Source organism: Mustela nigripes, chromosome 2 (genome assembly GCF_022355385.1).
Source record: "Mustela nigripes isolate SB6536 chromosome 2, MUSNIG.SB6536, whole genome shotgun sequence".
NCBI classification, from domain to species: domain Eukaryota; kingdom Metazoa; phylum Chordata; class Mammalia; order Carnivora; family Mustelidae; genus Mustela; species Mustela nigripes.
Window position 1 is genome coordinate 30,156,404 of NC_081558.1, and position 20,667 is coordinate 30,177,070.

The 20,667-nt window shown below is 47.2% G+C and overlaps 1 protein-coding gene across 3 annotated transcripts in view; it reads left to right on the forward strand.

Annotated features, from left to right (window-relative positions):
• The window catches only part of PTPRG (protein tyrosine phosphatase receptor type G), a 698,789-nt gene that overhangs the window by 586,677 nt on the left and 91,445 nt on the right, over positions 1–20,667 (forward strand). For all 3 annotated transcript variants that reach the window (XM_059390081.1, XM_059390080.1, XM_059390082.1), the window contains exons 9-12: positions 3,559–3,743; positions 6,835–6,943; positions 13,160–13,209; positions 14,997–15,774. In XM_059390081.1, coding sequence (XP_059246064.1) covers positions 3,559–3,743; positions 6,835–6,943; positions 13,160–13,209; positions 14,997–15,774 — 1,122 coding nt within the window. The remainder of the gene's footprint in view (positions 1–3,558; positions 3,744–6,834; positions 6,944–13,159; positions 13,210–14,996; positions 15,775–20,667) is intronic.

The following is a 20,667-nucleotide window of genomic DNA, read 5'->3' on the forward strand; positions in this document are numbered from 1 at the left end:
TATCTCTAGATTCTGGGATTGGGAGTAATTTTTTTTTTTTTCTTTTAAGCTCACTTCTTTTTTTGTATCATTGGGTTTCTTTTAAAAACATTAACATGAATCATCTTAATCAAAAGGAAAACCGAGCTATTTTAATTTCAAAGAATAAATAAAAAGAATGGTTGCATCCGCATGTGGGTGACAGAATTATTTATGTGGTGATGATCTAACTGTTGGAGATAGATGCATCCCCATACCGCTCAACACTAATTGGAGCAGAGGAGTGATGTCTTCAGAAAAAAGGAGATCAAATAAGAACATGGTAGGAGGTGAGAAGAGAGGTAGAAATCGGGAAATCTGACACTGACACGGTCATCAGTGAGAGATGGAAGCTTTCCAATACTTGATCTCCTTGGTTCATTATTGGCGCCTAGAAGGACGGATGTAGATCTTTTCCTGATTCTTGTCTTCCCCCACGTCGTCCGTGTCCCCCCTCCCCCCACCGCCCATGCTGAGTCTTGAGAAACTACAGCCACTTAGTAAGTTGGGCTATTTAAAAGCAGTGTATTAGCACCACCTAGTGTCCTTATCTTGTCACTGCATCCCCAGCGTCTCCCTGGAAGCCTCCCTTCGGATTCTTGTTTGATGTCCCTGTGCTGGTGGCATTTGCGAGGCAGGCGGCACAATGCCTCCCGGGGTTCTGCGGGGCAGTGGGAATGCCTCATTAATTTATCCCTTCCTTCCTGTCTCAGTCACACAAAGTGAATCTCTCCAGCTGAAGCGTCATTTGGCAGTTGAAGAGCAAAAGGATGCCTCCCTGTCAAAATCAATCTCTGCTTGTCTCCAGCAGCCAGGTCTTTAAAGCTGGGCCCGTGCTTCTCTGGCAGGAAAGCCATCATGTTATGCTGGGCAGCCTTGGGCTTGGGGTTCTTGGTTAGAAAATGCGGGAGTCTGGCTTGCAGTGGGCTGCTTACGATGTAGTTGATCTTCTAGGAGACGCCAGAACCCAGCCATGGTCCCCTGACCCACGTGCTCCAGTGTGGCTCACCTCCTACACCCCAGACCTGAGTGTGGTCCTCACTACCCCCCTCTCCCTCACATCCTTCCTATCCAGTACATCACCCGGCCTCAGTTTTCCTCTAAGTGTTTGCTCTAGAACTCTCTGGTCTGCAAGGCCGACCCCCTGCAGTATCTCTTCCCCACCTCCCTCCTTCACTCCTGGCTCCTCCACATTCTTCCACCTGGAGGTAGAAGTTCAAGGGATCTTGAAAAGTGCAGACCTGCTTGCTTTGTTCTCTGGTTCATATCTTTCTAGTGGCTTCTCAGTGCTCAGAGGGTAAAGACCAGACTTTGCATCTGGTGTGAGGCCTCTCACTCCAGCTGCACTCTTTGCCTCTTACATCCTTCTCTGGGCCCGGATCCAGCCCTCCTGGCTTCCTTCTGGCCCCTCAGGTCTTCTCCCTGCTGTGGTCCCTTGACCTGCCCTCTCGTCCTCCCCTAACTCCCACGGCTTGCATCTCCACTCACCTGTCGGCTCTCAGGCAGATGTGCCTTCCTCAGGGGAGTTGTTCGCAAAGCCTGGGTCAGATCCTCCCCTGGTGTGCTTGGAAAACACCTCGTGCCTCTCCTCATGCCCATCCATTCCATCCAGGTGTGTCATACCAGCTGCACCTGTCATTCTTTGCTGAATCCTCATCTCCCCCTTTAGACCAGTGGTTTTCAGCTGGGGGCAACTGGTCTTCCAGGAGACATCTGGCATTATCCAGGGACCTTTTGCATTGTCATAACTTGGGCAGGGAGCGTTCCTTGCATCTATTTGGTATAGAGCAGGGAGTCTGCCAAACATCCCACGGGCAGAGGAGCACCACCCCATCCCCACCCCCAAGAACGGAGACTTGTCTGGCCCAGGGTCAGTAATGCTGAGACTCAGAAACCCTGCTGTAGCCCGTAAGTCCCCTGGAAGCAGGTTGATGGCCACTCGGAAGGAACACATCTGAGGGCCTAAATGTCACACTTTTAAAGGCCAGCTTGATAGTGTTGACCCTTGACTGGTCTTGTCTGTAAAGAGACGGAGAACCACCTGTCCTTTCAAACCTGCCAGCCACAGGAGTGAGGAGAATTTGCCTGGCTTTCCTCATGCCCTCCAGCAGGGTAATCACATGAGGTGCTGCTCGTCCAGAGGAAAATCATCCACATTTGTGTCTTTGCTTTGAAATTCCCTAAAGTCTCTTTTTAAATTATATGTGTTTATACTCTGAACTATTTACAGCAAATTTTTTTTAAGATTTTATTTATTTATTTAACACAGAGAGAGGGAACACAAGCAGGGAGAGTGGGAGAGAGAGAAGCAGGCTTTCCACTGAGCAAGGAGCCCAGTGTGGGGCTCGATCCCAGGACCCCAAGATCATGACCTGAGCCAAAGGCAAACGCTTAATGGATTGAGCCACCCAAGTGCCCCTACAGCAAAATTTCATCTATAATTTTAGTTTGTTGGAATACTCCACAGTCAAACGGCCTGGCTTCTTCAAACAAGTCACCAAGGAAAAAAGCCAGGGTCTCTAATAGATTTGAAGAGTCTAGGTGTTATGACAACTAAATACAGCATGACATTGGGGGGAAATGTCTAGAAATAATCATTGCACACCATCAGGGACATTTGAATATGACCTAGGTATATTTTCTTAAAGATTTATTTATTTACTTGAGAGAAAGAGCAGGAGCAGGAGGGGCGGAGGAAGAGGGAGAGAAATCTCCATCAGATTCCCCACTGAGCAGGGAGCACAACGCTGGGTTTGAGCTCATGACCCTGAGATCATGACCTGAACCAAAACCGAGAGTCCAAGTCTTAAGCTACTGGGCCGCCTAGGTGCCCCTCTGATCATGTTATTGAATTAATGTTTATTTTCTTAGGTATGATAATGTTATTATGGTTATTGTCTTAGCTCAGGCTGCTGCAACAAACTGCGGTAGCTTGGGTGGTTTGTAAACAACAAATCTTTTTCTTCCTGGTCCCGGAGGCCAGCAAGTGCAAGATAAGGCACGGGCTGATTTTCTGTCTGGTGAGAGCCCGCTTCCTGGTTCATAGATGGCTGTGTGCTCACGGTGTGAAGGGGTGGCATGGTTCTCTGGGGTCTCTTTTATGAGAACATGAATCCCGTTCATCAGGAGGGCTCCACCTTCGTGACTCAGTTTCCTCCCCAAGGTCCCACCTTCAAATACCATGAGGTTAGAGGTGAGGCTTCAGCATAGGGATTTGGGGAAGAGGGTGCAAGTGTGCAGGGCAGTGCAGTTAGAGGAGAGAATGGCCCAAGTATGAGGGAGTGACGTGTCAGCAGGTTTGCGAGCTGTGTCCTGTGATTTTGCAGGAAAACAACTGTGTGTGTGTGAGAGAGGAGGGCGGGGAGCATGGGAGAACACAGGTGCAGACTGTTAGCAGCAGGTGAATCTGGGCGGAGGGAGGACGGCTGTGTCCTGTACCCCGCTGGCGCCCTGGTTGGAGTGTTGAGGAACTGCGGGGCGGAGGACGGACGCATGCGCTGGGCGGGGAGGCCCTGAGCGCGCGCCTGTGCTTGTCTTCAGTTTGCAGCTCTCCGCCAGTCCACATGAAGGTGCAGCCTCTGAACCAGACTGCACTGCAGGTGTCCTGGAGCCAGCCCGAGACCATCTACCACCCGCCCATCATGAACTACATGATCTCCTACAGCTGGACCAAGAACGAGGATGAGAAGGAGAAGACGTTCACGAAGGACAGCGACAAGGACTTGGTAAAAGCTCCCTGTTGTGCGCAGATGTTCAGAACTGACTTGCAGTTTGAAGAGACCTCCCCGCCCCCCCCCCCCCCGCCCCGTGCCCCCTGCGTGTCTGTCAGGGGTGGGGGTGGGGATGGGGTGGGTACCTTCTCTGTGTCAGCGCAGCTCCCTCCACCCGCGGAGGGCGCCCCCAGCTGGGGCTGTGCTCTGTGATGCAGCAGCTGCCGGCGGGGGCGGGGCCTGATCCCCCGAGGGGCTCTGTCCACCATGCCCCTGCTGCCTAACTACACCGCAAGGAAAACCGAGGTCATTTCCCTGGAATCAGGCTCTTCTAAACAGATTGCTTGTTCTTTCATTGGAAAAACCACCAACCACAACACAGAACTTCCATGAAGCACTTTTTAGTGGTTATGGTTATTGTAAATATTAAATGAGCTATGCAAACGCACGGCAGGTCCTAGCACATAGTAAGTGCTCAATAAAGGCAGGCTATTATTCCCAGAATTCTTCCTTCTCTTTCCCCGCCCCCCTGCCCCCCACCTGCTGCTCTTACAGCCGCCTTGACCAGGCAGCTGTCCACCCTCCCCTCCACTCCTTCTGTGTTCAATCAGCCTTACACATGACCATTCCACGGAGGATCCCTGGGACCATGTGATTTTTAATCACTGTTCTCAGGATCTCAGACCCTAGACAATCTGACCTCACTTTGAGCTGTTCATGCCCAGTTCTGCTTCTCATGTGAACATTCCCATCAGTGTTTAGTGCCCAACACCCAGCGGGGCCCTTGAGAACAGATGTTTGCAGATGCTGTCCTCTCGGCTGGAAAAGCAAATGCTTCCAACAAGCAGGAGGCTCGAAGTCTTTGTCTGGAAACTCAAAGTGACACATTTGGGTTTGAAAGACTTGCACTTATTGTTGATCAAAAAAAAGGCTGTGGCATAATGAAAGCGTAATTGTATGTGCGCACAAAAAATGTAGGAACACCACGTGGGGTTCTTAATGATGGCTATCACTTTTTTTTTTCTTCCCAATACAGAGTCCCCAGGGCCCATTCAATCAGTTATGGGATAATACTTTTCATATTCTTTTAGATGAAGATTCCTTTAGTTCATTTCCATTTATATTTTCAATTTCCCCACTAGACATTGTTATCTGGGTCACATTAGGGAATGACGAGCTTCATGAAATCAGAGAGAAACCTATTGAAAGGTTCCCAAGGTTATGATATGTTTTAACCTTTCTCTTGTCACCGCTGGAAGTCCATAAGGAATTTTCCTCTTTCGCGAGGAAAGATGACTTGCATTCATCAGCAGAAACTGTCCAGGTGCTTATGCGGTTTCCTGTTCTAGGTGGAAAATAAACATACAAAGATAAATAGATACGGGCTGGTAGTGAATTCTAATAAACCCTTGCGTAAACGGAGCAAAGATTTGGCTCTGAATGAAGACTGAACAGGGGTCAGAGGTTTCGAGAATGAGGCAGAAATTAGTTTCAGAGAAAGGGAGAGATGGCGAGAAAAACATGCTTTGACAGCAGGTTCTTTTTTACAGAATTTTCTAAGGGTGGATGTTTTCTTTGGGGACACACAAAACAAATTCCTTAACTCCTCAAGAAGTCAAGAGTGCTGAGGTAGCGGCAACAAAGCTGTTCTCTAACTTACGGTGGCAGTGGCTCTGAAACCTAAAAGCCCGGGTCCTTGTTTCATGGCCTTGCTGCTTGTGGGGCAGGTGTTACTACCTGCCTTTTCCAAAATAAAGAAATGAGTCTTCGAGTGAAGTAACTTGACCCTAACCTAGTGCCGTCCCCAGGAAGCCATTCGCAAGGCCACAGCAGCAGGTGATGTGAGTCGTACTGGCACACCTGCTCAGAGCATTTCACTCACCACTCAGCAGTTAAGCTCCGAGAACTGCTTTCCGTATTTGGCCCAGAATGTACGTTTCAGTGACGGGACACTTCATCCATTAGGAAGTCTTTAAGAATCCGTTTCTTTCATTGTGTGTTATTTGAGGAAGCAAGGGCTGCCTGCTTTTCAGGAATTTTCCGTTTTCTCCTTTTCAGAGGCTCTTGGAATAAAGCTTTGGAAGAGTGGGAATTTGGATTTGGCTGGTGACGCCTGACCTGGAGTTGGCAAACTATTTCCTAGGAGCCAGATAGCAAAATTTGGGGGCTTTCAAGGTCATAAGGTCTTCATGGCAGCTATTCAACTCTGCCATTGTGGGGTGCAAGCTGCCACAGACAACATGTAAATGAATGGATCTGGCTGTGTGCTAATAAAACTTTATTTATAAAAATAGATAGTGGGCCAGATTCGTCCTGTGGCTGTAGCTTGCTGACCTCTGTGTTAGACCAGGGGTGTTTTTTGTTGTGTGGTGTGGGATACCTGTGAACAAGCTTTGCATGGTCTATGTTATGGAGCACTCACAAGAACTCTGGGAGGGTGCCACTACTCTTTCCATGTAACAGTTGAAGCTGGCAGAGAACAAAAGAACACTGAGCAACTGACTTGGAATCACGCCGCTAGTGAGTGATGTGACAAAGGTAGATCTCGTGACATCTGGCTTCTAGTCAGGTGATCTCTCCTGGCATCGTGCCCTACATTATCCCTCAGTCAAGGTACAGCAAGGCCTTTGAACTGCAAAGAAACCTACACACCAAGATTTTGTCACTGATACCAAGATCTCTGCATGGTTCTGAAAAGTCAGTCTACTTGATAATTCTAGAGGCTGTTTAGGGTCAATAAGGATAATCTGTAACTACACAAAAGGTATGGTCGTTACGGAAGAAGCCCAAGTTTAGTGAGTGGAAAGAAGGCTGGGGACGTGTTCCAAACAACAGTTAAGAACGAGTCAAGATGGATTTTGTTACATCTGTCACCCTGTACATGTCAGTGTTGAAAACAGACTCCCAGCCAGTTATTTTTGAACTTCCTTCCCTTTCAAAGTGAGCCGCCTATGGTCCATAGGGAAGCATCATGGCTCTCAGGCTTGGTCAGGGGACCCAGTAATTTAAAAGGACTACGTTTCCTGATTTTAGGTTCTGCTCTAGAAGGTAAAGTGTGTAGCAGCCTTCAAAACCAACTCACTACCTTTCCTTTCTTCCCCTGCAGAAAGCCACCATTAGCCATGTGTCCCCTGATAGCCTTTACCTGTTCCGGGTCCAGGCGGTGTGTCGGAATGACATGCGCAGTGACTTCAGCCAGACGATGCTCTTCCAAGGTAAGGCTCATTCCCATCCTTCTGGGCCCCAGTGGCCCTGCGCCCTTCCTACTTTATGCTGCCTTAGCCTTTCTAATAAGGGACCTGGACAAAAGAAAATAAACCTGGCCTAAGAATCAGGGTGGGGTTTTAAATCTGCCTCTTAGGTTAGGGGTTTCATAGGCCAGAAGACAGGGGAAAAGAGCAAAATGTTGATTATTTTTTTTTACTACTGCTATTTTCCAGCTGTGGGGAACCAAGTATTTGTCTAACACTATCATTGTGAAATCACCTCCTGGTCATGTGTTTGGGTTTCTAGCCTGAATCAGTTAGTTGTTCTCTTAGGAACTAGAGCACAAGTATCCGGCCCACTCTTTGGGCTTGGAAGCCACACAAATGAGCCACTACTTACAGGATCCCAGGGGCTTGTACCTGCTGATACATACAGGGTCTTGTAGAAATTTCCAGGGCCAGGACTAACGTGAGGCAATAGAGGCATTAACCTTGGTGCAAAATTTAAAAGAGCACCAAAAAACTCAGTCATCAGATACATTATATTTTTCAGTTAAAAAAAGAAAAAGTTTGTGGACAAAATGCCCAAATTCTTTTTTTTTTTTTTTTTAGTTAAGATTGTACTTATTTATTTGATAGAGAGTAAGCACAAGCAGAGGGAGCAGCAGGCAGAGGGAGAGGCAGGCTCCCCACTGAGCAAGGAGCCCAATTCAGGGCTCAATCCCAGGACCCCAAGATCATGACCTGAGCTAAAGGCAGACACTTAACCGACTGAGCCGCCTAGGCACCCCCAAAATACCCAAATTTTAAATAAAGATAGGATCCACTCTGTCTCACTTGTCCCAACCTAATCCCAGCCCCGGTTCCACTGAAACTTTATTGACAAGTATAGGCAGCTGGGCTGTGGGCCATAGTCTGCTGATTTGGTTTGGTGACATATATCAAGACCAGCATGGAGGGAACGCTAGAGTTTTGCCTCCTGCTCTGCCAGCCTAAGGTCCTCTCTGATAGGGTCCTTTCCTTCTGGGATCCCCAGTTTCAGAGAAACCTCCATGCCAAACCAGTGGGTCTTAATCTTTTGGAGTCACATATCTGATGAGGGCATTGGACCTTGTATGTAGAAAATGCCAGAATTTTGCATCCAGCTTCAGGGGTCCCGTGAAGCCCATCGTCTGTGGACCAGCAGCACCAGCATCATCTGGGAGTCTCCGAGAAATGCACGCATCTGAACGCCTCCCAGAGCAATTGCATCAGAATCTGAGGGTGAGGCCAGGAATCTGAGTTCTAGCCAGATGGCCCAGGTTACTGGCCTGCCCAGTGAAGACTGACGTGCTGGTCCCCCAATGGGGGCCCCAGGTTTGAGTCTGGCTACTGCTCAGCATTGGTGGGACTCAGAGAACATTGATAAGTTTCTCAGAGCTACAGTGTCACAGTCTGAAAAGGGGTAATAGTGACAGTACCCCTGTCACAGGGGCCTCGTAGAATGACGTGCGGTGAAGCTCGTTATGTAGTTAGCAGAGTGCCTGGCACCAACTGTAGATGTCCCTTCAGTATTCAGTTTGGTCTAAAAAAGTAAGAAATGATGAACCCTGGGCAGGAAGCCCTTCCAGCCTTTGATTCCCTCTAAGGAGCCCTCCTAGCTTTATAGTTTGGCCTTTAACTGTTTGCTCAGGTTTGTGTTACGTCTTGCTTCCATTTAAAATAATTGAAATGAGCAAGGCTGGAGTTTTTGCCCACATAAATCACGCTCGCCATGGCCACCTGTGCCGAGTGTTTTGGAGGCTCTGCCCACGGTCCAGGAGGAGGGTCCAGGAGGCTGAAGCTGGGCCTGTGCCAGCCTAAGGGAGAGAGAAGGGGAGGCCACAGTGGGAACTTGCTGAGGCCAGGGCCCTGGAACTTGGGACACATAAATCATGATTAAGCCTCCTGTGTGCTCTGACTGAGAACCCGGGCTCTGCAGAATGCTTTTCCTGATTAATAGGCCCCGAGCTTGCTGGTTTCTTCATGGACTTTGAAAAATTAAATGTTTATAATGTAAGGTAATGCAAAAAGGCCTTGTCAGCTCTAAGTTTCAAGCATGGTGTGTTTAAAATGTTTAATCACAGAGACTTGTTGGCAATGGCCAGTGTCCCCTTTGTGCACGGACTCAGTCTGTTTAGAGGTGGATGTGAGTTGATGCCTGTTATATATTGGTGTTTGTCCCTATGTGTAGACAGAGGGCCCTGGTCCTCCACTCCTCCCTGAGATGGGTTTCACGTCTTCCTACAGCAGCCAGAAGGCAGTGTACCAACTAGACCTTTGGGTAGGCTAACACACCTCTTGTTGGGAGCCATGTACGAATTTTTTTTTTTAAGATTTTATTTATTTATTTAGACACAGATTACAAGTAGGCAGAGAGGCAGACAGAGAGAGAGAGAGGAGAAAGCAGGCTCCCTGCTGAGCAGAAAGCCCGATGCGGGGCTCGATCCCAGGACCCGGGGATCATGACCTGAGCTAAAGGTAGAGGAGGATTTTACCACTGAGCCGCCCAGGCGCCCCCCATGTACGCATTTTTAAAAGATTTTATTTATTTTTGTGAGAGAGAGAGTTCACGAGCAGCAGGGAGAGGCAGAGGGAGAAGCAGGCTCTCCACTGAGCAAGGAGCTCGACGTGGGGCTTAATCCCAGGACCCTGGGATTATGACCTGAGCAGATGCTTAACCAACTGAGCGACCCAGGTGCCCCCAAAGATGCATTTTTGAGCAGTAGGGCCCCATACAGAACACTGTGCAATGAGTAGGACTTAAGTCTTGAAAGGGAAAGGGGAGGGGCACCTGGGTGGTTCAGTGGGTTAAGCCTCTGCCTTCAGCTCAGGTCATGATCTCCGGGTCCTGGAATCGAGCTCCAAATTCAGGCTTCCCCACCCCCCACCCCCACCCCCCGCCTGCCTCTCCACCTACTTGTTATCTCTGTCAAATAAATAAATAAAATCTTAAAAAAAAAAAAAAAAAGAAAGAAAGGGAAAGGGGAAAAGCATTGAGAATTTCACAGAAGCCTTGCTCAGAATTATTGGGTTTCCCAGTGATGAAATTTACAACTGGTTTGAGAGCATGAGGTAGCCAGGTGTACTCTTTACATTATGGTAAATATCACACTATTTATGTTCTGTATAGCATAATAAATGTTACCTATTTGCCTTAGTGGGGTAAATATAGTAACAGCAGTATAGCAAGTGGTATCCGCAGAATGGTTCACGGTTACAGAACATTTTCCCATTAGTTACACCATCTGACCCGTGGCAGCTTGTAACGTGTGTGTTATTTTACAGATGGAGAAATGATTTCCTAGGCAGTGAACTAACTTGCAAAAGAAATCACTTGGCTACTAAGCGGGGTCTGAATTTCTTATTCCAAAACCCAGTCATTTAAACACAGCAACAGACCACCCCAAAGAGTAAATATTACCCTGTACCCCCAGTAACTCACCAAACAGATGGAAAGATTGATTGTGTATTCAGAGCCTGTCTGCAGTTCTCAACAGTCATGGAAAATCATGGTTCTGTAGCTTTCTCTCCAAACCATGGACCCATCAGGCAACCTGAAGCCAATGGATTCTCTCTCAGCATGGCTTAAAATAAATAAGCAAAATACATAGAAAAGACAACCAATTATATCCAAGTACCAAGTATAGTTGTCAAAATATTCTAAACAAATTTGGAATGTAGTCATAGATGCTTTTATTATTTTTTTTTATTTTTATTAAAACTTTGAATGACAATCATTAGGGTCTGTTAGCTGCTGTGATTTCTGAGTAGTGATGAACATAAATGATACTCCAAACTAGCTATGATAAATATATAAGGCAATATAAAAACATCTGACTTAGATCAGAGACAAAGTCTCTGGTCCCACTAGGGTGGCTGAGAATTGTTGCCTGCTTTTCATGGTGGAAGGAAGCCTTACATGTCAGTGAGAGCTTAATGGGAAGTCAGACGCCTTTTATCCCCTGTCCTTGCATCCATGGGCACCAAGTTCAACATTTCAGACCTGAACGGTCCTGAAGAAACATCCTAGTCACCCTGGCTTAAACCAGTTAGTTATTCTTAGGTAAGAGCTATTTGCTCCCAAGGCTGCCGTGTTTGACCTAGTTGTCCTGAATTCTAGATAGGTCTCTTCTCCACGTCTGTCTCTTCACACTGGACTTCACAACTATGCACAGGGAATGTATGGTTAGGTCGGGGGTTACAGACCCACATACCCCCTGAGGCTGCACGGGAGCCTGTACAGAGGAGGGGAGGATTATCCATGGGAATTCAGAGATCCTATATCCACCCAAAGGAAGTGAGGGACACTCAGCTCCTGCAGGAAGGAGACTTCAGTGTTACCGAATATTGTGACTTTTCAGAAAAGCGGGAAATTGGGAATTTTTTAGGTTGAAGGCTATTGCAACAAATACCTTTTTGAAAAGCTTGCAGGCCAAACGAAAAACTATGTCAGTCATTTGCCACTTCTGGCTTAGGTAAAAACTTAAAACGGGTACACATATTATTTATTTTGGCATTTTTTGGGGGGGCTGGTTTTTTTTAGTACCATGTATATATAGGAAGTAAACTTTTAGTTTATATAACAGTACTGTTTTTTTGAGAGTTATCATGAAGAGTCCGTTTTTTTTTTTTTAATTATACTGTTCCCATTACTCACAACAGCAAAGCAACCCAAATGTCTACCAACAATGAATAGATAAATAAAATGTGGTATGTGCATACAGTGGAATATTATTCAGCCTTGAAAAGGGGGCAAATTCTGACACACAGTCCAGCATTGTATAAACCTTAAAGACATTATGCAAAATTAAATAAGCCAGTCACAAAAAGACAAATATATATGATTCCACTTACATGAAGTAGCTAGTGAAACATATAGAAAGGGTCGGGGAAAGGGGAAAATGGGTATTGTTTAATGGATACAGAGTTTCTGTTTCGAAAGATGAACAAATTCTGGAGATTAGTTGCACAACAATGAAAATATACTTAACACTACTGAACTACAACTTAAAAGTAGTTAAGATGGTAAGCTTTATGTTATGTGCGTTTTATACAATTAAACTTTTTCAGTTCTCCTGTTTATAATACTAACTTATGGTCAAAGAAAACTACAAGGAGTGAACACCAGCATGAATATTGTGTAGATCATATAAGAATTTGACCACTAAATGTAATAATGGCAATATCTTACTGGGTTTCAAAACTTAAGTAGAAAAAAATACGTGACTATACACAAAAGGTGAGGCAGGCAAATAGAATTAAATTATTGTACAGTTCTTATGTTTTTAGCAAGTGGTAAAATACTAATTTAAGGTATACTATAGTAAATTCAGGATTCATATTATAATGACTGAACAGATAGTAAAAGACATTATAAACAAAAAATAATGGGGGGTGGCTCAGTCAGAAGAGCATGGGACTCTTGTTCTCAGGGTGGTGAGTTCAAGCCCCATGTTGGGTGTAGAGATTACTAAAAAAATAATAATAATAATAATTTTTAAAGATAAGAGGAAGGAATAGTAATAATATGATTCCACTTCTGTGAAGATCTAAAATAGACCAAACTCTGACAGAGGTCAGAATTGTGGTTACCTTTTGGAAAGGTGGGGACGTACACACACCTGCTGGGTCCTGGAGAACATCTATGTCTCAGTACAGGTGGTAGTCACAGAGGTGTTTACAAAGAAAATTAAACTATAGGGGCACCTGGGTGGCTCAGTGGATTAAGCCTCTGCCTTCGGTTTGTGTCGTGATCTCAGGGTCCTGGGATCGAGCCCGGCATCAGGCTCTCTGCTCAGCAGGGAGCCTGCTTCTCCCATTCTCTCTGCCTGTCTCTCTGCCTACTTGTGGTCTCTCTGTCAAATAAATAAAGTCTTTAAAAGAAGAAAAGAAAAGAAAATTAGACTATACACTTAAGATTTATTTGTTTACTTATGTAAGCTATACTTTAAAACAGGAAGCAATTAAAAAACTCAAAAAACTGAAACTAATAGCTTAAACTTAAGAGCCAGGAAACTGTATAGCATTCTGAAAGTTTTTAAATGATTCATAAGCTAAGAAGGGTTTTACATTTTTAAATAGTTGGGAGAAAGTCTGCAGAAATAGTGTCTAGTGACATGTGGCAATTGTATGTAAAGCTTAAGTAAAGTTTTGTTGGAACAACAAAAAAGGTGTATTATTCACAATGTAATTTCTTTGTTTCAGCTAATACTACTCGAATATTCCAAGGGACTAGAATTGTTAAAACAGGAGTGGTAAGTAGCAGATGGTAATTGCTTTGTCTGGCCCGTTGTTCATTCACATGCAGTAAAAACTTTCACCACGAGGTGGCAGTATGATGTTGTTAAACTGCTCACAAAGCAGTGAATATACAGAAACCCTTACATTTCTCACTGTTCATAATTCAGTGTGTTATGAAAAAAAGCTTTGCGACAGAGTTAAAGCAGTTGTGTTATACTGTATTTCTTACCAAGATAAAAACTGTCTCGATTTTAAATTATCATCTGTGAGATCATACAATGTAGGAGTACTCGAAAAGGAGTGAAAAGGTCTCTTCCAAGCTCTTCACTGACATATGCTAAAGTTCAGAGGCTCTCACTTCCCAGCGTTACGTGGATTTGCAGATTTCTGGAGCTTCAATTAATATCTAAGCTTTGCCATTTCTAGTGTGAATAACAATCATGATATTAATGATAGTGTTGGTGATGACAGTAGTAGTCTAAAATTTGCTGGTGTTTCCTGGGTTTTAGACAGAGATTATTTTATTATTTTATTTACTCCTGGCTGCATCCCATGAGATTGGTATTACTATTGTTTCCATTTTACGGATGAGGCAATTGAGGCTCAATGAGTTAAAAGTAATGTATTCAGCATCCCCCAGACAGGGGCTTGTCAACTCAAGCCCAAACCATCTGACTTCTCTGTCTTGGGCACCTTATCTTACGTGGCATTTGGAATTTCATTAACCAACTTTAGAACCTAACATTTGCTAACTCGGCCATCCTTAAACTACAAAGTTTCCCAGCTACAATATGGTGATAATGGTATGAAATCCAAGTTGTTCTGACTGTGTTGTTTTCAACTATAGAAGTGATGGGATGGAAATCTGGGTTCTGTACACCAGGTTATAAAAACTAAAATTAAACGGATAACTTAGAGCAACATTTCTTATTTTCCTTGAGGTACCATATGTGGCTCCCACACGTAAGCCCCAGTTTGGTGTGGTAGGAAGAATGAGCTGAGACTCACACACAGGCAGCCCTCCCTCCAGCCCTCAGCATCTCTGTGCCTCGGTTTCCTGACCTATAAAATGGGGTGATGAACCTGCTTGCCTCCAGGGTAGGGTGTGAAGGCCTGGCACACAGTGGGTTCTTGTTAAATGGAATTTCTCCTGTTGCCATATATGTGGACATGGATAGACCATGTAGACCCAGAGATTCTGGAAGTTCCGGCAGCCGTGCAGGGCCCATCCCAAAGGCACACGGCTGTCAGCCAGTTCCCAAAGTGGGCAGTGTGGAGTGTGGCTTCTTCTTCCAACCCTGCTGCTGCTGACTCGGGTGGCCACTCCAGAGGGCTTTTCTGGACCTAATTGCTGTGTGCTCTCCGCAAGGGCCTCTGGTGTATGAAAAGGCAAGGGCGCCTGTGTCTTCCAGGGTCACCCCGGGATCACTCAAACATCTGACGTGGCCAGTTTATTACTTAGTTGTTATTTTTTTTCCACCAACTTTAATAGTACTTACTCTTCTTTTGATACCTGGCTTCCTCCTAAGCCATAGCAGTGAAAAGTTGGGTGTGATAGGCTAGTTAAGTTCTTTAATGCACTGCAAGTAATTGTGTAACCATTAAGACCAGAGATGGTTGTTCACGGATTGCCTCGTGTCATCTTTGGCACTGCTCTTTGAGAAACCCTGTGAGGAGAATCAAAGATGAGTAGAACTCATTAAGCGCCATAACCAGGGCCTCTTTCCCTATCCTGATGACTCACACCACTCTGCTCTCTCTTCTCTCCCCTCTCCTGCCCTCCCCCCGTGACCCCTTGAAGCCCACAGCGTCTCCTGCCTCGTCAGCCGACATGGCCCCCATCAGCTCGGGCTCTTCCACCTGGACATCCTCCGGCATCCCCTTCTCATTTGTCTCCATGGCGACTGGGATGGGCCCGTCCTCTAGCGGCAGCCAGGCGACCGTGGCCTCGGTGGTCACCAGCACGCTCCTGGCCGGCCTGGGCTTCAGCGGCGGTGGCATCCCCTCCTTCCCCAGCACGGTGTGGCCCACACGCCTGCCCACGGCCGCCTCTGCCAGCAAGCAGGCCGTCAGGCCCGTCCTGGCCACCACGGAGGCCTTGGCTTCCCCAGGCCCCGACGGCGACTCGGCACCGAGCAAGGACAGCGAGGGCACAGAAGAAGGGGAGAAGGATGAGAAAAGTGAGAGCGAGGACGGGGAGCGGGAGCACGAGGACGAGGGGGAGAAGGATCCTGAGAAGAAGAAGAGCGGGGTGACCCACGCTGCCCAGGAGCCAAGGCAGGACGAGCCCACCCCCACACCATCGTCCGCCAACAGGACGGCCGAGGAGGGGGGGCGTCAGACTCTGCCCGGGCCCAGGCAGGACCGCACTGCCGTCCCCACAGACCAGCCCGATGACGTGAGGGATGCCCGCCCCGGCCTGGACTCTGGCTCGGTCACCTCCACCCAAGTGCCCCCCACAGTCACAGAGGAGCATTTCCAAGGGAGCGATTCCAGGAGGCCCCAGATGCCATCGAAAAAGCCCATGTCCCGAGGGGACCGATTTTCTGAGGACAGCAAATTTATCACTGTTAATCCAGGTAAGTGGCCTGTCCTCAACTGAGGATGAGATGGGAGACGAAGCTCCAGAAAGTGCTTAGTCTTCCTGAGATCGTGTATGTCCCTGGCGTAAGAGATGTTTGTGTGTGTATCTATCTGTCTGTCTGTATTTTTTATTATAATAAGAATAACTTCCTCTCTCATTGTGGCTGGAATAAGTCTCACTGTGATATTTGTTCCCTTAACAAATCTACTTACTGCAGAATAACTCTGAGGATTTAAACTACACAGTGAGGGGCACCTTGAGTGGCTCAGTCGGTTAAGCATCTGCCTTCAGTTCAGGTCATGATTCCAGGGTCCTGGGATCGAGCACATGTCAGGCTCCCTGCTCAGTGGGGAGCCCACAGTCCTCGCCCAAGCAGTGGGGCTCTCTCTGCCAGAATCCCGTTTGCCGTATGCAGTACCCAGCTGATGGTGAGACCGGGCCGTGGCTGCTCTGGCCCCCGCCCTGAGCTGGCGATCCCCGGTCACCCCTACCCGTAGTGCTTCTTTGCTCTATCCTGTGCTCAGATCCTAACAAACCATCCTGATAGTCTGCGAGGCAGCCGTGTGCATGAGGGGTTGTGATTGTTGTGAGGGGTTTTCTTAATAAGAAATTCTTCTTTTTGCCAGACTACAAGATGTTTAGCAACAATTTTTTTTGCATCTAAGCTGTTGTGGAGTTATAAGAGTGCAAAAAAAAAAAAAAAGCAACTGGTAAATATTTATTTGCTTTTGCACTTGTAAACATTAAAATTCATCTAAAGCTGAGATCTCGTATGTTAAGATACAACTTAGAATAAATTTTCATGTTTTGAATTACGTTCCTCCTTAAAGCTGGTATGGACTCGTTTTTTGAAGTTTGGGTTTCCTGTGGGTGTTGCTCAGTTTGTCCCAGTTTTTGGGAAAGGTGTAGAGTAGCCTTCTGTAGAGTTGAGGAATGGAAATAGCGGGCCACTTACAAAGCCGTTTGAAGCCATTCCTACACGAATGGTGACATTTCCTCTAGGAATTACTGTGAGACAGTAGAATTTCTTATGTTTGAAGATATTAAAGAAATATTTACGGAGTACTCTCTGTGTACTGGGCACCGCATGAAGCACTGGGAATGAGACCCAGATCAAGGCAGGCCTCTGTTCTCCAGGGTTTTCTGTTCTAGTGGGGAAGCTTGAGGATATTTCAAAAAATGAGTGTGTAAATCAGATAGTGGCAAGTGCTAGGGTCGGGGCGGGGGGCAGGGGGGCATCAAGAGGTCGAGGAATGACATTTGAGTGGAGACCCAATGGTGATGAGGTAGCCATGCAGAGAGCTGGAGGAATACAGGTCCAGAGACCCAAAGTCGGGATGAATTTGGAGTGGTGGAGATGCGATCCCAGGGCCAGTGCGTGTGGACCCTGGAGAGTCAGGAGGAGGGAGAAGGGATGAGTTCACAGACTGGTGGAGCTCAGACCAGGAGGGGCCTCATGGTCCATGCTGAGGACTTGATTCTAATTGAAATGGAAAACCAGTGGTGGATTTCAGCAGGAGACTGGCTCATCTGATTAACCTTTTTGAAAGACCCCTGTGGCCTCTTTGTGGAGGTTATACAGGGGAGGCAGGAAGAGACACAAGAAACCCAGTTAGGCGGTGAGGGCAGTGGTGGCTTGGACTAGTGGGGTTTCTCCATAGACTAGTGGTAGACCTTGTTGAGACCAGATTTTCAATCCTGAGTGACTCTGCCTTTGGGCTCAGGGCTCTGGCAAGGTCATCTTCTCCGCCTGTTCTCTTAAACACTGTTTGGCCCATACTTCCGACAAAGATGGCTGTTGAGAACTTAGGTTGGGAGTGTTCGTACTTTGTGAGACTAGAGAGCAGCGGGGGACCTGTGTCTGTTCCGGGGGGGAGGCAATGAGTCATTGGGGTTGGCATCTGATTCCAGGGAAAGGGAAAGACTCAGTGAACCCTGGGGATCTGGAGCCCCGGGGCTGGGGTGTGTGGGTCTCCAGCTTCCGCCATGAAGCATCACCATGTGCCATCTCGGCAGAGTTCCTTCTGGAGTCAGGTCACCCCAGTAGCCTCTGCCCCGGACTCATGCCTACTCCTCAAGGCAGTCTCTATGCTCGGTGTTCTCGTCTGTAAAATGGGTATAACAAGAGCTCTCAGTGCAGATAAATGGAGTCTCCCTTGTGGTCCATCACAAGTAAGGAGGTGCTGTTGCAACCCACAGGCCACGAAATCACAATGGCAACCATAAGGAGGCTCCTCGTGGGTCTTTCTTTTGTCATCCTCCTTGGACAGTAAGGAGCATGCCAAGACTTGTCCCCAGTTAGCTGCCATTCGGAATGACCTCCAGGAACTGTGCTCTTTCCGCAGGCTGGTAAATCAGAGCCACTCCCTCAACGTGTACATCTAGGGGGAAGGTTCACATCTCAAAGCCTTGTGGGCCATAGGTCTCTGTCGAAACTTGTCAGCCCCTTCCAGGTGGCACAAAAGCAGCCAGAATAATATGTAAGTGAGCAGATGTGCTTGAGTTCCAACAAAACACCGTGTACAGAACCAGACAGTGGGCCTGGTTTGACCCGCACAGCCACATTTTCCGAAATACGTGTGTGCTTGTTGGTTGACGAAGGGTATGAGTGACCCAAGGGTAAAACCCGCAACCTCACATCAGTCCATGATCCCACCACCTCACTTCTCTTCCAGCCCTCCTACTCTTTCTCCGTCTGCCTCCTCCCGCTCGGCATTTACTTCTTAAATAAAGCCTCTCACCTGCATATTAGTGGCGACTTAAGGACTTTGTATGTACATTTCTTTAAATCTCACTTAGTTTTTCTTCATGGTAAGTAAACACAATTATTTTCATCAATAATTAGCCTTCTTCTTTTTTTTTTTTTTCTTGAGAGAGAGAGCGAGCGGGATGGAGGGTGTGGAGGGGCAGAGGGGAGAGAGAGGACCTCACACAAACTCCCTGCTGAGCGCAGAGCCCGACACAGGGCTCAATCCCAAGACTCCCAAGACCATGACCTGAGCCCAAATCAAGCATCGGACGCTTAACCGACGGAGTCACCCAGGTCCCCTACATTTAGCCTCTTTGAAACAAGCATTAATTCTTTAAAGTTACAAACTGTGTTATATTTTGACCAGCATCTCCAGAAGCCTTGTTTTAAATTCCGATGATGTCTGATAACATCTTTGTAAGTCCTGTGAGTAGTGGCTTTGGTATGAATTCACAAGGAAGGAGAAGAGGAGTCCTTCTGTGGGAGAAGCCGCAAACTCAGACAATGACAGAAGGCAGACAGGTGGGGTCAGTGAGAGAAGCAGATATTAGGGAGCGGGGAGGACCACAGCAAATCAGAGTGCACGTGTGTTTTCTAAAGACGACAGCCTCACTCAGTTCCTCTGATTACAGCCGCTGAAGATCCCTCGCAAGCCAGAAATCCAAATCTTTGTGCAGTATCTCTCAATTTTTAAATGAGTTCCAATTTTTAAGACATTTTCCCTTTTTCTTCCCTTTCATTTTTCGTTTTCACATACGCCAACTAAACACATCTCTGGACTGGGGAGGTAGGAACTGCTGGTCGTTGGCCTTGGTGTAGAGCTGATAGCTCCATTTCCAGCTGCCCTGCAGGCCGATGGGAAGGATTAGAGGCTTCCGCGCAGCTGCTGTGTCTCTGTGCTGGCCTCTGCTAGTGGGAAATCCTCGATGGGACATGTGCCGCGTGGAAATCTGCTGCAGCCCCTCTCTTGTGAGCCACAGGCAGAACGTGGTGCAGGCACCCCCAGTAGCCAAAGCATACCATAAGATGTTCTTGGGGTGGTGTGCAGGACAGCAGGCCCTGGCAGAAGCATTTCAGGGTGGGCGTGGTCTATAAAACAATCCTTGAGTGCTAGGGCTTTCCATCTTCGTTTCCTCAAATCAGGGAAAGTCCTTTCTCAGACTGAATCCTGCTCAGAACCCCAGTAGAGAAATGTTCATTCCCTGAAATCTTGCACCCGCCCCTCTCTGGGTCAGTCCTGAGCCAGGTACTTAAAGGACAGTACAGTTCTGGGGTCAGCCTACCAGTCTCCTGGCCTCCTTCTGTCTGAAACATGAGCTGAGAATGGTCAGAGTCAGTTCGTTGGGCCTCTTGCTTCTTTTTTTCTTTTTTCTTTTTTCTTTTTTTTAAGATTTATTTATTTTAGAGGGAGAGAGAGAGAGAATGAGAGAGAGCAAGAGGGGGGGACAAGAGGAGAGAGAGGGGGAGTCACAAGCGGACTCTGAGCTCAACGCAGAGCCGGACGCAGGACTCGATCCCATGACCCAAACTTATACCTGGAGTCGGTTGTTTAACGGACTGACCAAGCCACTCATGACCTCCTGCTGTTCTGCTTTGAACCACAGGGGTGGGTGCCAAGCTCCAGACACCCCACTCCTTTGGGCAAACCCTGAGGTACCCCTTTGGAACCCTCAAGCTCTGAGGAACCCACCTTGAAAACCTCTGATTCTAGAAACAGTAACAGTACTGGGTGACATTTGTTTTTTGCTGCTGTTGCCTGTGCTAAAAGCCCAACTGTGTTTGTGGTCCTATCTCACCCCTGGGGGGGCGGTGCTGTCCTTGTTGCCTTTGGCCAGTGAGGGAACTAAGGCACAGAAGGCTAAGGAACATGTCCAGGCAACACAGAGCTCCAGCACAGGCCAGGGAAGTGCCCCTCACATAGCACTGCTTTCCCTCTGGCTTTGGGCTCCTTCCCTGAGTGGGCAACACGAGATGATTTCAGATGGCATGTCAATTAAGTGACTATTTGAATGTGTGCTTTAGAGAAAAATAGCAGTTTTCCATTTATGGCAGAGGCTCTCAGCCAGAGAGGATTCTGTCCCTACACTCCCCAAAGGCGTTTGGCAACATCTGGAAATGTGTCTGGTTATTGTACCTGGG